This window comes from Chanodichthys erythropterus, chromosome 20 (assembly GCF_024489055.1).
Source record: "Chanodichthys erythropterus isolate Z2021 chromosome 20, ASM2448905v1, whole genome shotgun sequence".
Taxonomy (NCBI): Eukaryota; Metazoa; Chordata; class Actinopteri; order Cypriniformes; family Xenocyprididae; genus Chanodichthys; species Chanodichthys erythropterus.
Window position 1 is genome coordinate 20,497,747 of NC_090240.1, and position 16,857 is coordinate 20,514,603.

Genomic DNA, 16,857 nt, shown 5'->3' on the forward strand with positions numbered 1-16,857 from the left:
CTGACAGCCGCAAGACCGCGCTGAACATAGTGAACATTGTGTTTGGTGCGTTTTTCATCTTCAGCCGAGAAAAGTTTAAATAATCCCGTCTGGCTAGCGCACTTCCCATAACGTTGACGCGTTAGGTCTATACTATGAAAGCAATCTGGTCAACTGCGTTTTCGAGCACCTCTGAAAATGTGGTCAAAAGTGGACAAGCTCAAAAGGTTGTACACCTGTATTTAGCGTCGTCCACCTGACTCTATCCATGTTCTCTTTACAGGTCAAAGCTGGCGAGGAGACGATCCGGCCTGATGAAGAACTGAACGAGCGTGCACACACATGCAGAGATAGTGCTCTTTTCTCTCTGTCTACCTTTACAACCTACCCAAGTGTGTTAACACTTCTAAATCTTTGTGGTTCTTGACAGTTTCTCTTGTATGTAGACCTGTGGCTCTGTTCTCCTCTCCAGCAAATGAACTTTGAGTTCCTGAACACCAACTCTCTCCTCTACCCCCTCTCTATTGTGTTATTGATTGGATTTATTCTGTCTTCAGTTTTTGTTCTTTGTCATAACTGAACCTCCTTCAAGTAGCATGTTGTAATAGTCTATTTGTGTGTGCACGAATCTTCAGAGCAGGTTCTGCTTTCTCTTGAGTTACTTTCGTCTGTGAAGATCATTCTTACAGTGTTGTCTGCCAGGAACATCTTACCCATGTGGCAACAGCCACGACCCTCAGGAGAAAGTTGGCTTGCTTTAAAAAAAAAACAAGGCATTAAATAAAAAAGAAATATTATTAATAATAATACAAATCTAATATTATAATATATTACATATTTAACTAATGATCAACTTTCTCTGATAGAAGATATACAAAACAAAAACAAATAGCTTTGCTCAAGATATTGCTGAAAAAAAAAAGATTTTTAGATGGACCAACGCACTTCTTGAAGATGCTTAATTTTCTAAACGAGACAAAAAATGACCCCTAAACTGAATGTTACAGCAGTATTGGCTTAATGGGTTTGCCGAATCAAAGCAAGCCGCGATAGTCGGGATGTCGACCATGTACATACAGCCGTTTACTCGCCCAGCCTGTCGTAATGTATTTGCTTGATTAATTCCACATATCAAGGACGTAAAACATACCATTAACAAAGTACTGTATGTAATCATAAGACATATAATACCAAGGAAAGATGGTGATGATCTCTCACATATCACTCTTTCGGTAGCCTACAGGAGTATTCTGCTCAATTTAAACAATTTCCTCAGTAGATTAGGCTAAAAAATGGTGCAAAAGAATCACCTTAGACACAGAACACCTGACCGAATGAATCCATATGTACATAACGTTCAGGATTACTGTGCATAACGCTACTCTTGGGTTTCTGTCCTTATTGTATTACTAAAACACCATTTTCGGGGCTGTTTTAGCAAGAAAGCTCTGATGGTTTCGCCTCTTCTGAAGACCAAACGCTTGAGTGAGATACTGATTTAAATGGTTACGGTTTTGAAATGATGGATTCAATTATTTTTCGCTGTTTCCAGAGAACTCTCAAGTCGGCAGGATCGTTAAACCAGGCTTTTTTCTTCTTGAGAATTAAGCATCACTTTTTAATATTATTGAACATTGACCATGTATCTCTACTGATTATCTTAACTTATTTTTATTAACATGTGATCAGTGTTTTACATTATTGGACGAAAGGCAAGAAAGGCACTTTTCCTCATTTTTATTCATCTGTTCTCATTTACTTAGACCAAGTTTGACACTAAAACAGTTTCATCACTGTCAGTAGAAATGGGCCCTTTATGCAGTTCACTGCAGTGCAGTGTGCAGTTGCAGTGCGAGAAAAGGGATGGTTTGCGTTCTGCTTTTTTTATTTTTGTTTTGAAAATCTTTGCTCTGTATGTTTGACTTGCAATCAAAGCACAAGTGCTGAAGTTAGCAGTGATTCAGTTTCAGGCGACATAACAGTCCTCTGGTCGGACAACCAGCAGGACTCATTGTCACACGAAGGCTGATCACTGTCATTCCTTATGAAGTCAATATTCTTGCTGCTTTAGCGCATTTTCACAGGAAACACATGAAAATGGCTCGGCAAGTCGAGTCCTTGGGTCGGCCAGCCTGTAGGCCTCATCTGAGCCGTTGGATTGTTACAGCATCTGTGAAAATGTTCCAATTGAATATTCAGATCTGGCATTTAGAGTGTGTAATAAGCACTGAAGGATAGCTTTTATATAATTACATGAGCTGATGTTATGAATATTTGCCAGAGCAAAGGTTTTTGACATTTTTTTTTACCATCTTTGTTGAGTGGCTTGGTTGACTAATGTAATATTCATAATGAATTTCATTAACTGTATTTATTGTTTTGCAATGTATATATTAGTTTGCAGCTCTTTGCACATAATGTGTTTATACAACTAACAACAGAACAAATAAAGCTTGAACTATGTTTTTGTTGTTTTCTCGAATGGAAACCAAACGGTTTTAGGTTGTGGTGTTTTACTCATTGAAGTGGACTTTGAATGTACCTTGGGTTTCACTAAAAATGCATGAATTATTGATGAAAGAAGAAAAATATCTTAATTAGGGACTGACATGTTGCTGTGCTTATTATAGGAGTTTGACCATGTTATAAGGGCACTTTTTCACATTTAATTTAGTTATGGAGGGCAGAGTTATGATGAGGCCTGTTCATTTTCATTTCTAACATCAGGGAATATATTTTCTAGAAATACGACGACATGTTTTGCTTTTCCTGATGCATTCACCTCTTTGTTTTTGTGCTCACTCATGCGTTTTTCCCATGCTGCCTTTGAAGCAACACTGGCTTTACTGTATCACCCCTATCAGAGGCCTAATGTTTCCAGATGAACATCATTCCCTCTCATTGTGATGAAACAACAGAAAACAGTTCAGCCGTGGCATTAACACTGTACATTATTTGTCAGATTGGCTTCATTTTCATACTTATTTTGTAAATATTTCATGTTGTATGGAACTTGGATTAAAATGTAAATATGTCTCCTGTATTTGTAATAATTATAATCCATTCGCTGTATAGCCTAGACGTGTAATGCATATATCTTAATTCTGTGTATGGTAATCTTGCACCATTGACCTGTTTAGTGAATGAGGTAAAAAATAAAATTACAACCAGTGCATTAGACAAAGAATGGATCTTGTTTTGTGTCTATCTTTCCACAATACTTGCATTAAATATTTAGTTTTTATATTTTCTGCATTAGCACTGTATCTTTTAAAAACCATTATATAGTTAAAGTCACATTTCTCATGTATTGAACATTAGATTTCTAATTCTTAAATGGAAATTGCTGGTCAGATGGGCTATTTTGTCTTAAAGGGTTAGTTCACCCCAAAATGAAAATAATGTCATTTAATACTCACCCTCATGTCACCCTACAATCGTAAGTCCTTTGTTAATCTTCAGAACACAAATTAAGGTATTTTTGTTGAAATCCAATGGCTCAGTGAGGCCTGCATCGCCAGCAATGACATTCCTCTCTCAAGATCCATTAATGTACTAAAAACATTTAAATCAGTTCATGTGAGTACAGTGGTTCAATATTAATATTATAAAGCAATAAGAACACTTTTTGTGAACCAAAAAAACAAAATAACTATTTCTTAACAATATCTAGTGATGGCCAATTTCAAAACACTGCTTCAGAGCGTTACAAATCTTTTGTGTTGAATTAGTGATTCGAATCGCATATGAAACTGCTGAAATCACATGAATTTTGTGCTCCGAACCACTAATTCGATTCATAACGCTCCGAAGCTTCATTAAGCAGTGTTTTGAAATCGGCCATTACTAGATATTGTTAAAAGGTTAAAAATTTTGTTTTTTTTTTGATGCACAGAAAATATTCTTGTCGCTTTATAATATTAAAGGGTTAGTTCACCCAAAAATAAAAATATTTTACTTACCCTCATGCCGTTCCACACCCGTAAGACCTTCGTTAATCTTCAGAACACAAATTAAGATATTTTAGTTGAAATCCGTTTGCTCCGTGAGGCCTCCATAGCCAGCAATGACATTTCCTCTCTCAAGATCCATAAAGGTACTAAAAACATATTTAAATCAGTTTATGTGAGTACAGTGGTTCAATATTAATATTATAAAGCGATGAGAATATTTTAGACTGGCCGATTTCAAAACACTGCTTCAGGAAGCTTCGGAGCACAGATGAATCAGTGGTTCGGAGCGCCAAAGTCACGTGATTTCAGCCGTTGGCATTTTGACACGCGATCCGAATCATGATTTGATACGCTGATTAATTTATGCTGCGATGCTTCATGAAGCAGTGTTTTGAAATCGGTCATCACTAAATAAGTCGTTATTTTGTTTTTTTTGCACACCAAAAATATTCTCGTCACTTTATAAAATTAATATGGAACCACTGTACTCACATGAACTGATTTAAATATGTTTTTAGTACATTAATGGATCTTGAGAGAGGAAATGACATTGCTCCCTATGAAGGCCTCACTGAGCCATTGGATTTCAACAAAAATATCTTAATTTGCGTTCCAAAGATGAGCAAAGGTCTTACGGGTGTGGAATGACATGAGGGTGAGTAATAAATGACATTATTTTCATTTTTGGGTGAGCCCTTTAATGTGCAAAAAAGCTTGTTTTATTAAACAACTGATAAAAGCATCTAACAAATAACCAATGAGTCGAGCACATCAAAACAAAAAATGTGGTGTTAGGTTGTATGGTACGTAATATTTTTTTACATTTTTATATTTTTCTTAAAATTAAAGTGAACATTGTTAATATGACAATTTATATAAAAGGAGAAAAGCACACAGGAGCCGTGTTTTTGCACACAAAAAGTATTCTCATCGCTTCATAACATCAAGGTTGAACCACTGTGGTCACGTTGATTATTTTTTAGCAATGTCACTACTTTTCTGGTCCTTATATGTGGTAATTACGTTGCTTTCTATGGGAGATAAAAAAAAAACTTGGATTTCATAAAAAAAAGAATATTTTTTATGTTCAGAAGATGAACAAATGTCTTACGGGTGTGGAACGACATGAGGGTGAGTAATTAATGAAATTATTTTCATTTTTAGGTGAACTAACCCTTTAAAAAAGTAGGCTTACAATTATTTCATTTAGCTACTTTCACAATTTAACTTTCGCATTTCAAAAGTCGTTATCTCTAAATTAAGTAATCTATTTAATAATTAATCAATTTGACGAAATTCCATACATGATGTTACACACATCACTACAGTGACGCAACTGCCTCCTAAAGTCTCTCGTCAGTCTCAGAGTTCATGGAAAATCGATTTCTCCATTTACTTCAATGCCAAATGCTCGTGACAGATTCTTCTGACATAGTGGGCGGAGAACAGAAGGGGGAGGGACAGAACCAGACAGCCAATGAACAGCCTCCAATCTCTGCTCAGAGAGCTTCCGCCAATCACAGAGGGAGGTACGGATGACGCCACGGCCACTGTCATCTGTCAGGCGTGTTCATTGGGAGTTGGTGTAGTGCTGCTGCTCAGGCCGTGAATGAGGAAGTTCATCAGAGACGGTGCTGCAGTAGTGAAAACCCAGATAGAAAGTGTCATTTTAAGACGAAACCAACCTTCAACCATGGCTCAGTAAGTATGAATTTTACGTTTAAAACGATTAGTAGTATGATATGGAATTTCCTTTGCTTGTTTATATTATAATTACGTTAAGTGTGCTATAATGTGTTTAGTGTAAGTTATTGCACATTATCAGCATTAATTCTTTCTATACTGATCTGTCTAACGTACTTACTATTAAGCACTTTTTTTCGGTTCAGACACCGACTTAATGTTCAAATTTCCTCTATGGTCATCTAGCCAGATTGACATTTGTTATAATGACTCATTTAAATAAGTTTGCACTTTAATAATTTTTCTTCTTCTCATAATCCCTATATTATTGACTCCACAGAGCGGATATTGCTCTCATTGGTCTGGCTGTGATGGGTCAGAATCTGGTCCTGAACATGAATGACCATGGATTTGTGGTAAGTTACATTTCTCCATTTTCTTGCACAACCTTCCCTTCATTTTTAAGATGTTATAACTATTGTCATTCCTCAGGTCTGTGCGTTCAACAGGACCGTCTCCAAGGTTCATGACTTTTTAAACAATGAAGCCAAAGGCACTAAGGTGATCGGGGCCGAGTCCCTTGAAGACATGGTGTCTAAACTCAAAAAACCTCGTCGCATCATCCTCCTCGTAAAGGCTGGACAGGCTGTTGATGACTTCATTGATAAACTGGTAAAGTCACCATGAATCAACAGTCCTAGTTTGCTTTGTAACCCTGCCAAAGTGATCAAGTAACACACTTTTTTCCGTATCTTGTAGGTTCCTCTTCTTGAACCTGGTGACATCATTATTGATGGTGGTAATTCAGAGTACAGAGATACAACGGTGAGTTTGCCAATCCAAAACGAGACCAATAAGAGTGTGATTTATATGAGGTGATGCGGTATTTGATCTAAATGTTCATGCTCAACACATACAGAGGCGTTGTAAGAGCTTGAAGGAGAAGAATCTTCTGTTTGTGGGAAGTGGAGTGAGTGGAGGAGAAGAAGGGGCGCGTTATGGACCTTCACTGATGCCTGGAGGACATAAGGATGCTTGGTGAGGACAAGCATGCATTAAAGATAATAATAATCGTGATCATAATAGTATCTACACTACCATTGAAAAGTTTGGGGTCGGTCTCTTATGCTCACCAAAAATACAGTAATATTGTGAAATATTATTACAATTTAAAATGAGTACATAATAGTATTGTATATGTACTGGTTGACATTTATGGAATCTAGTTTTTATTTTACTCCTTCAGGCCACACATAAAAGAGATTTTTCAGAGCATTGCCGCCAAGGTGGGCACAGGAGAGCCGTGCTGCGACTGGGTGAGTACTAGTTATTATTAGATGTGTATGCATTTAAATAGGCTGTGAATGCACTTTTTCCAAATTCTCTTTCTTCTGATATTCCTGTAGGTTGGAGATGAAGGAGCAGGTCACTTTGTTAAGATGGTCCATAATGGAATTGAATACGGTGATATGCAGCTGATCTGTGAGGCTTATCATCTGATGAAGGATGTGTTGTGTATGGACCATGACGAAATGGCTCAGGTTAGATATCAAACTCCTTTAATTACTATTCTTTTTGTAATGTAGATGAATAGTGCCTGATGATGTAATTCTTTAAATCCCCTCTGTATTGTCTCTTCTCCATTTCCACCTTCCTTGTTTCATTTGTATTTTGAAATACACCTCCACCCTGTTCCTTCTGAAGGACTGTTATGGTCCACTTCCTCTTAAGACTAAATTTCTGTCTTGTTTGCCTATCAGGCCTTCGATCAGTGGAATAAGACAGAGCTGGACTCTTTCCTCATTGAAATCACTGCCAACATCCTGAAATTTAAGGACGCAGATGGCACTCACCTGCTGCCCAAAATCAGAGACAGCGCCGGGCAGAAAGGCACTGGGAAATGGACGGCCATCTCCGCTTTGGAATACGGCACACCTGTCACATTGATCGGTAAGACTATAGAATAACACAAGACGTGTCACTCGTATTGTTTTGAATGGGAGAAAGTGCAACTCGCAATATGGCGGAATAAGTCCCGCCTACTAAATAATGACTGGTAAAGTCACTGCGTTAGAAGCTCCGGTTTCTATAGAAACAGTCAGACTCTTGCCTTCGAAATGAGGCACAAGAGATGCGCATTTAGGTCTGCGCATGCGCATTAGCTTGATCCAGCTTTAAAAATAGATTTTTTTTTTTTGTCATGATTCGAGCGTTTAGAAATTTAATCAAAAGCTTGGCAAACAGCTTTGGAGAATTTGTTGTTTCCCCATTCAAAGAGATAGGAGGTGCACTTGCATGCCCGAGAGGGCTTTCAAAGATGGCTGCCGAATGAAATGACTTGTCTTAAAGGGACTTTGGTTGGTCTTGCGTAATTTCCCAGGTATGGGTGTGTTTCTCTTATTATTTAGAGAGAGTCACTTGGCCTTACAAGAACATGTTGAATGAAGCGTCTCCAATAAGCAGCTTTGAGGTTCACCTCTTCAGCTGATGTGACATAAGTGGGATTTTCTGTTCTCTCCTGTGCTGTGGCTTTTGGTGCAGGGATCAACAATAAGTGTACCAGTGTGCATTGCCACTGTAACATTTATCAAATGTAACTTGATCATTTGTTTATCTAGCAGGCTAATATATTTTGAATTAGCAGAATGATTTATAATAATAATAAAGTCTCATTTATTCTAGCAGCACATTTAATAGTGCACATTGTTTCAAAACAGTTTTACACAAAGGTGAGCAGGTTTATATCCATAATAATGTGTTGAAAACAACATATCAAATAGGCAAATGTTTCCCACAGCAAATATTTTGTATCATATGCCATCATTTTCCAGAAAAAGTGTAACATTATTTGAGGAGTTCATTTACAAAAACCGATAAACACCAAGTTTAAAAAAAAAAAAAGAACTGACTGCCATGCATTATTCTTCACATATAGCACGTTCTGAACCCTAAATCCGTTTGGTCACAAAAGCAGTCCATTGTGTCAAGGCATCGCGAGTTCACGTTTTACAGCAGAAACCAACGAGCACCCTTGCTGTTTGTGAACACAACCCGATAATTCCGTTTTAGCGAATCAGCGCACAGTATTCAGGTCAGGTGACAAGGCTTCTAATCACTAGCTGAGGGGAGGTTCGTCAAAGCTGACTAAAAGTGATCGAGGATTTATAATTTCGACTCCTGCAACTCCTTGTTCACCATGATAATTACATACAAAAACAAATTAACAAATGAACTTTTCAGTTATATATGTATGGAGTCAGCTGCATAACTTCCAACTTCTTGCGAACTAAAGAGAAAAACATAATGCAATAAAAAAAATAACAAATAAATTGCAAATAATAATAAACCTCATGGAGATCTGTGGTGGTTTGATAGTTTGTAAGCTTGAAACATGATGTTACTATATGATTGAGCAATAAATGGGGGGGAAAAAAAACATTTGAACTATAATTGTCAATGTTGATGCGTTAAAGCTGTTTTGAAGGGTTATGTATTGTGAAAAGTACAATACAAATCAACTTGACCTGACTTGTAGAATCAAATCAACTTGTTAGATTTTTGTAGGCTTGTATATTTAGTGTCAGGTAAATGGATGTGTGTGGCCAACAAAAGGCTGTTTGTGCAGCCCTGAAGCGTGAGAGAGTAGATATGATTTGTATGCTTGTAGAGAAGGGATCTCTTCTCTCAATAGGCTGCATTCCAGAGCTGACTCACCATGACTGGCTGTTTACCACTTGATTTTTTTATTTTTTTTTCCCTTCCTCCACTCACCTCTTCCCACACTTGTTGGCTTTGGGTTGGGTGATAATAAAATACAAAGTCATGCTGAGTTTAGGCTTTTGCTTCCAGTCTCTTGTGTTTGTAGATGTGGTAAGATCTGCCAATCGTACTCGGTACACCATTGAGAATTGCGTTACCAGTGTCAACAGTGCCAGCACCTGGTACCAGATACTGTATGAAGTCAGTCACACATTGTGACTGGTGTATCCTGAAGGCACCGTGAATAATGGCTTATTAGAACTGCTCTATATAAATGGATAGTCTATCCTATATAGTCATAAGTGAGCCTTACCTGAAAAAGAAATATCCTGGCCATTTATTTTAAAAATGTATATTATATATTTATATAGACATATAATATACACAACCTACAATGTTTTTGTGTCTCTGATATGGTCTAGTGGTGATTATAATTGAATTTTGCGAGCAGAGATGCAGTCTGTAACTGGAGCTGATTGTGTGTGTGTGGTGTCTTTCACTCACAGGGGAAGCTGTCTTTGCCAGATGTCTGTCCTCTCTGAAGGATGAGAGGGTTCAGGCCAGCAAGAGCCTCTCCGGCCCCCAGGGTGTCAAGTTCAATGGAGACAAGACACAGTTTCTTGAAGATATTAGAAAGGTGGGTTAGAATTAGTTATAAAATATGTATTATTTATATCCATGCATAAGTTTATGTATTCATATTCATATTTAAATGCACGTAAGTTAATGTTTAGCACTTTTTTTGTAATATAGTTATTATAATGTGTTTTTAGTGGAGGGTTGTTTTAATTTGATGGATATTTATTGTTGTTTCTTTTTCAGGCTTTGTACGCCTCAAAGATCATTTCGTATGCTCAAGGCTTCATGCTGCTGCGACAGGCTGCAGTAGAGTTTGGCTGGTCTCTTAACTACGGCGCTATTGCCTTGATGTGGAGAGGCGGATGCATCATCCGCAGGTGAGCAGGCTTTGCTTAAAATGATTTTTAAAAAATCATAAGAATATATGCTATATTCAGTTTGCTTATCAAGAAAGGTGGTTACATCCAGTGTTGGGGAAAGTTACTTTTAAAATGAATGCATTACAATATTGCGTTACTCCCTAAAAAAAAAAAAGCAACTAATTGCATTACTTTTTATGAAACGTAATGCATTACGTTACTTTTGCGTTACTTTTTCTCATCTGGTCTGGGCTTGCTTGTTTGTTTGTTTTTAATAACAACAAAAAAGTTCTATTGTTGTCAAATGTAAAGGTTCTTTCACACCAAAAATGAAATTAATTAAGCCTCAAGCTGAAGGAAATGTATATAATTACGACTGTACAGTAAAGGGCGCAGCTCAAACAAACCTTTCAGCTGTGCCCCCATTCTGGATTGCAGAAGAATGGGATACAGAGGAAGGAAGTTCCTATTTTTAAATGTAATCTAAAATAATTTTTGCTTATTAGTATATGGTTGAATTGGATCATTGAAGGTTGATAAAGTGAGATTAAAGTATATTTGTGTAATTTAATATATTTAATTATTACAGGTTTGCATAAAATTCTGAGATTGAATTTCACTGTTTTTATTCATTTTGAGGAATAATAAATGTTTTCGTGCAAGTGAGATGAGTAAATGCATGTTCACATTTAGTCTAGAACTACAATCTAAAACCATGTTCACACAACGCTTCTGCAATTACCCTATTTCTCTCAACTTGACGACAGGAGAGCTGTTGGTCAATAAATGTGAAAACAAAGTAACTTGCATTACTTATTTGAAAAAGTAACTTGGATATTTTGTTGGAAATTGGAAAAATAATTATTTTGCTTTATTAGTTACTTGAAAAAAAGTAATCGGATTACGCAACTCAAGTAATGCGTTACCCACCAACACTGGTTTCGTCTGATGAAATACTCAACAATGAAATCATATGGAACTTCATCTTTTCTTCACCCTGTGAATGTTGCAACTCTGTAAACACAAGGAAGTGGTGATAATGTTTCATGTAAAAATCCCACATGCACCGAAATGAGGAAACTGTTTGCTTTTACAATATCATGACTATAGATTAGCTGTGAATAATGGTTATGAATCTTACATTCGCAGTGTTTTCTTGGGAAAAATCAAGGAAGCGTTTGACCGGAACTCAGAGCTGCAGAATTTACTGCTGGATAACTTCTTCAGTAAGGCTGTTCAGGACTGTCAGGTACAGGAAGTGACCATGCATTGCTCCATTTCCTGTAATATTTCCACTAAAGGGATAGAAGAGAAATCAGTGGCACTAATAGCTGCCATAAGCCAGACAGTTTACATTAATGTATATGTAAAGTGCCCCTAAAAAATAATGTGCAAAAACTGTTCACTTAGTGCCTTCCAAATATATACACCATGAACACAGTCCAAAGTAAAGTGTGTTCATTTTAATACTGCATGCAATTACTACAGCGAAGCCAAATACAAACTGTTTTTTGTGTGTGTGTGTGTGTGTGTGTGTGTTTACCAGGGTCTCTATGCAGTATGAAATAATCAGTAAATATATAGTATAGCAAACATTATACTAGATAGCAGATCCTGCCATTCTTTTGAAAATAATATATTCTAAATTAATGTATTCAGTGATTATATTATTTTAAAACTTATAATAATATTTTAGAATATTTTAAACTATTTTAGCGAAAGTGTAAAAGCCAATCAAATGTAATCCTGTAGTTTAGCATAGTTTTAATAAAATGCTACACTTGAACTTGTCTGGCTTTGGTGCTACTTGGTTTGTTTGAGTTACAGTACTCGGCTACAATATTCCTGCAATTATTTGTCAACATAATAGCATACATATTCAGAATGCAACCATTTATCAGATGTTAAATACGGTTAAAACTCTGGAAAAGTATGCAATTTGAAATGGTAAATGTTTAGGAATCCTGGTTTATCTTGAAAACGAATACGTTAATACATGTAGAATGTGATTTATTTAGTATATAAACATGGCTTGTGTTTTGCAGGACTCTTGGCGTCGGGTAGTTAGTACAGGTGTGCAGCAGGGGATCCCCATGCCGTGTTTCACCACCGCCCTGTCCTTCTACGACGGTTACAGGCACGACATGCTCCCAGCAAACCTGCTGCAGGTAAACCTCTTCAATACATAAACCCCCTCTCTCTAACCAGCCATATGGGAGATCACAGGGATTACTCATGGACACTTATGGGAACAGCCATTTGAAGCCTTAGTATTCATATGAAAGGGTTAATTATTTATTTGTTTGATTTTTAAAAATGAAAATACAATTTGCTTTTTAAATAAAATTAATATATATATATATATATATATATATATATATATATATATATATATATATATATATATATATATATATATATATATATATTTTATTTATTTATTTATTTATTTATTTATTTATTTATTTATTTATTTTTTCTAGTCTTGCATTAGACTATGAATTTTTATGAGTCTCTCTTTAATTTAATGCTTAAGCATTTGTTCTCTCTGTATTTATCAATGGATGAGCTAATATTACCTCTAACACTGTTTCACTAATTCAGGCACAGAGGGACTACTTCGGTGCTCATACGTATGAGCTGCTATCAAACCCTGGGAAGTTCATCCACACTAACTGGACAGGACATGGAGGAAAAGTGTCGTCATCATCCTATAACGCCTAAAATGAAGAGTCGTGTTAAAGAACATCATCCCCTCTTGATGAAGGACCAGAGCAGCTGATCACATTCCTTCTGAAGAGCTGACGTTCAGCCCACAGTAGAGTTCAAATATGTTCAAATACACATCTCTATTTATACTAAATCAGTCTATACACTATTTGTAAGCTCCTTTTTTGTTGTTTTAAGGTGCACTGTCACAAACAACATTTTGAGTAAAGTTGTTTCTGAGATTCTTTCTGCTGTAGACCAGTCATACTTTGCCCCCAGAGTTCACAGCGTTAACCCTGGATTATGGGTAACTATTGCACTGCATTAGGCTAAATAAAGATTTCAATCCCTTTTTAATTAGCTTTTGTCTTCTTTACTCACATGCTGTCTACTGCAAACAGGATTAACTCTTACTATTTTTAACAGAAAATACTAGATATGTAACTTGTTTGTTTGTATGTACTTCTAATTTATCACCAGGAGAGGGCAGGAATGATTTTTTGCATTAATGAATTTGTTAACATTAATAATGAACTCATCTGAGTGACTGAGAACAACCCACATATAATATACACAACCGACAAAGTTTTTGCCTGCTAACAGACAGCTGAAATTAATATTTATAAATTCCACAGTGTAAAATGGTCTCACATTGTATCTAATATTTTTCTTATATATGTTTTATGTTGTCATATTTAGTCATTTGTAAATATATTGAAAGGTCTTGACAGGACACTATCCTGAGAGGAGCAAGTTGCATTTGTGATTTTTAACATTAAAACCAAGATATATAAAACTTACATATCAGAAAGCATATATATATATATAAGTTCTTTATTGTTGAATCAAACAAAGACATTTTCATAAATGGGGAAATAAAGACTGTAAAAATAAGATGTCCTCCTGGTTGTCACACTTAACCTCCCAATTCACCTTCAACAGGTTTAAAGATCAAAGAGCTGAACAGTGTAGCATTATAGTGCCTATCATATATGTGTGACAATGACCTCTCTCCTATGTGATGTTTTTCAAGTAGCCCAGCTATTGAGAAAGCTTGTAATACAGCTCTACTCTACAAAGAAATGTGCAACCTAAAAAAAACATCTTAATATCTTGTTTAAAATGCTACAAGAATGACAGAACGAATAAATCGCAGGCAAATTATGCTGACTCATCATGGTAAATGAGGTGATTCAGCACATGGAGAGCCAGGACAGGAAGTGGACACCATCTTTTGATCCGTCTCCTGATTAATTATGCATCAGCAGTGGGGAGGAGTCAGACTACGGTTGAAGTCCGACACAAACACGAGATGCTGCAGTTTGAACAGACTAATACCAAAGATCAACACTTCCTTTAAGAGCTGATGTATGTATAACCAAGCATGATTCATCTTTATGCATGATTACGGTTATGTTAAGGTGACTTTTAAAGCATGTGGAGATTGTATTTGTTGAAATATAAATGTCATACAGGAATTAATGGAATAAATTACATTTGATGAGGATATTTGTACAATTTACCCTTAAAAATGTGCACGATGCTGTCCCCACAATAAGATAAAGATGAGATAAAATAGTCCAATTATTAGTTTACTTAAAACATGCTAATTTGCCCTTTAAAATTAATAATAACCTAATATAGATATCACTAAATGAGGTAATTTCCTGATTGCTTTCCTATCCTGTACTGTATCAGTATTGTTTGTGAGGGTACCTCTGTAAAACATGACAATGGGAGCTGGATGGGACAATCGCTCAGCGGTCGAGAGAAGCATGTTCATTATGCGGATGCTGCTGAGCCTGTTTCCTCTGGTCCTTGTGGTCTGGAATGGTGAGGCGTTACCTGTACCAGACAAACTATCACAAGCCAATGAGGTGAGTCTCTAATTTTAGGCAAGACACTACAGGCTAAACTATTGTTGCATTTGTATCTGTATTGTATCTGTTCAATTACAATGCATATTTTTAATGGCCTTTTTTTTTCTCAAGCACTGAGCCAGAAATCTCCATTTCAGTAGCACGCACTTAGGCCAAATTTTCATTATTATTATTATTTTTTAATATCTGGATTTTTATATCCAGAGGGGTTTGTTCATATTTCATTTGCCTGATTTGTAAAACAGTTTAATCCTAAAACAGTTTTTTTTTTCCTGGCTGCTGACAGTATTTTCTGATTTATAGACTTAAAAAAGAAATATTCGAAAATCCTCTCTGTTAAAACCTTTAACTCTAATATGGCAACAAATTGAAACAAGAAATTTGAACCTGAAATGTATGCAAATCAGTGCATATTTAATTAGATAATGCCTCATTTGCATATTTAAACAACATTTCTTTATATAAACTGTGATTAATCATCTATTTGTTACCCTGTTCGCCTGTGGTATTTTTGGGGGTAAATCACATACATGTGGTCATATTTGTTAGTATTTCCTAAGATCTATATCATCGGCTAAAAATAACTGTACTGCAGTGTTGTAATATGGTTAATGCTGTAAAAATCAATAGAAGTGGTCTGATTCACATACTCAAGCCCACAGAAATGTCTCTTATTTTCTAGATACTTACCAAAGACCAAAAGGACTTGTTGAAGAAGATGATGACCGATATGGCAGAGCTGAACCTCACTAGTAAAGAACTAGCTGATCTTGACCCTGATTTTCTGAATGGCACACTGGGAGAGAATTCTGTTGTACAGCCAACCCCTAAAGATAAATCTCCATGCAAGCTCTTCTTCTGGAAGTCCTTTTCCTCATGTTAAAACTGGAAAACAGAACAGACACTGATAAGTCTGTTGAAATCTACAGTCCTGCCTTTACAGTTTGCCAGTACACTAATAAACATTGTATTGACTTCTGCTGTTCCTGTATTATATTTTATGTCTGAATAATTTTGAAAGAATGATTTACTGAGATATGCATTTACAGTGTGAAACAGCTTATTGTTTGAATTAATAGAAATCTTCTAATAATGGTCTTTTGCATGTACACTTTATACTGTTTGACATCCAAGCCTAAAGAAACATGTAATAAAAGTTCTACAAATCTCTTCATGTCAGTCATATAACTTTAAAATACCTTCAGTATCATCACTAATATTGTTATGGTACGTCATTATAGCTTGGTTTAAGAAAATCAAACAACCGGCAGTGTGAACTGAAGTGTAGTCATATGTAACTTAGTGTGTAGTTTTGGCACCACCTAATGTAAACTTAAGGAAACGTCTTGTAAGTAGATGTGGCCTATTGTTCTGGTAACCCAATCACAATTAAAGGTTAAGTTCACCCAAAAATAAAAAATAATGCAATTTATTACTCACCCTCATGTCGTTTCACACCCGTAAGGAACACAAATGAAGATATTTTTGTTGAAATCCGATGACTCAGTGAGGCCTGCATTCAAAGCAATGCCATTTCCTCTCTCAAGATCCATAAAGGTACTAAAAACATATTTAAATCAGTTCATGCGAGTTCAGTAGTTCTACGTTAATATTATAAAGCGACGAGAATATTTTTTTGTGCGCCAAAAAACAAAATAACGATATTTTAACAATATAGTGATGGGCAGATTTCAAAACACTGCTTCAGAGCTTTATGAATCGAATCAGTGACTCGGATCTCCTAACGGCTAAACTGCTGAAATCACGTGACTTTGGCACTCCGAGTCACTGATTCGATTCATAAAGCTCTGAAGCAGTGTTTTGAAATTGGCTATATTGTTTAAAAGTCGTTATTTTGTTTTTTTGCGCACAAAAATATTCTCGTCGCTTTATAATATTAAGGTAAAACTACTGAACTCGTATGAACTGTTTTAAATATGTTTTCAGTACCTTAAT

General features: G+C 36.0%; 3 protein-coding genes across 4 annotated transcripts in view; all 3 read left to right on the forward strand.

Annotated features, from left to right (window-relative positions):
- The window catches only part of kif1b (kinesin family member 1B), an 83,316-nt gene extending 80,157 nt beyond the window's left edge, over window positions 1-3,159 (forward strand). For both annotated transcript variants that reach the window (XM_067371670.1, XM_067371671.1), the window contains one exon: window positions 263-3,159. In XM_067371670.1, coding sequence (XP_067227771.1) covers window positions 263-305 — 43 coding nt within the window. In that variant the 3' untranslated portion in view covers window positions 306-3,159. The remainder of the gene's footprint in view (window positions 1-262) is intronic.
- Window positions 3,160-5,480: 2,321 nt separating this feature from the next.
- Window positions 5,481-13,061, forward strand: pgd (phosphogluconate dehydrogenase). The gene is made up of 13 exons (XM_067371219.1): window positions 5,481-5,633; window positions 5,956-6,031; window positions 6,108-6,287; window positions 6,375-6,440; window positions 6,535-6,653; window positions 6,862-6,931; window positions 7,022-7,156; window positions 7,376-7,565; window positions 9,881-10,011; window positions 10,197-10,330; window positions 11,462-11,561; window positions 12,358-12,480; window positions 12,917-13,061. Exons 1-13 carry the CDS (start codon window positions 5,542-5,544, stop codon window positions 13,034-13,036), a joined length of 1,536 nt encoding a protein of 511 aa, XP_067227320.1. The 5' UTR covers window positions 5,481-5,541; the 3' UTR covers window positions 13,037-13,061.
- A 464-nt stretch (window positions 13,062-13,525) lies between these two features.
- Window positions 13,526-16,044, forward strand: sst6 (somatostatin 6). The gene is made up of 3 exons (XM_067371220.1): window positions 13,526-14,389; window positions 14,720-14,898; window positions 15,584-16,044. The coding sequence occupies exons 2-3, from the start codon at window positions 14,749-14,751 to the stop codon at window positions 15,782-15,784; spliced, it is 351 nt and encodes a 116-aa protein (XP_067227321.1). The 5' UTR covers window positions 13,526-14,389; window positions 14,720-14,748; the 3' UTR covers window positions 15,785-16,044.
- Window positions 16,045-16,857: the final 813 nt, after the last annotated feature.

Excerpts from the sequence above, each read along its gene's own strand:
- pgd (XM_067371219.1), top strand. The coding sequence starts at position 5,542 with ATGAGGAAGTTCATCAGAGACGGTGCTGCAGTAGTGAAAACCCAGATA. Across the intron at positions 6,441-6,534 it reads CAGAGTACAGAGATACAACG|AGGCGTTGTAAGAGCTTGAA; the intron begins GTGAGTTTGCCA and ends CAACACATACAG. Across the intron at positions 12,481-12,916 it reads TCCCAGCAAACCTGCTGCAG|GCACAGAGGGACTACTTCGG; the intron begins GTAAACCTCTTC and ends TCACTAATTCAG.
- sst6 (XM_067371220.1), top strand. The coding sequence starts at position 14,749 with ATGACAATGGGAGCTGGATGGGACAATCGCTCAGCGGTCGAGAGAAGC. Across the intron at positions 14,899-15,583 it reads AACTATCACAAGCCAATGAG|ATACTTACCAAAGACCAAAA; the intron begins GTGAGTCTCTAA and ends CTTATTTTCTAG.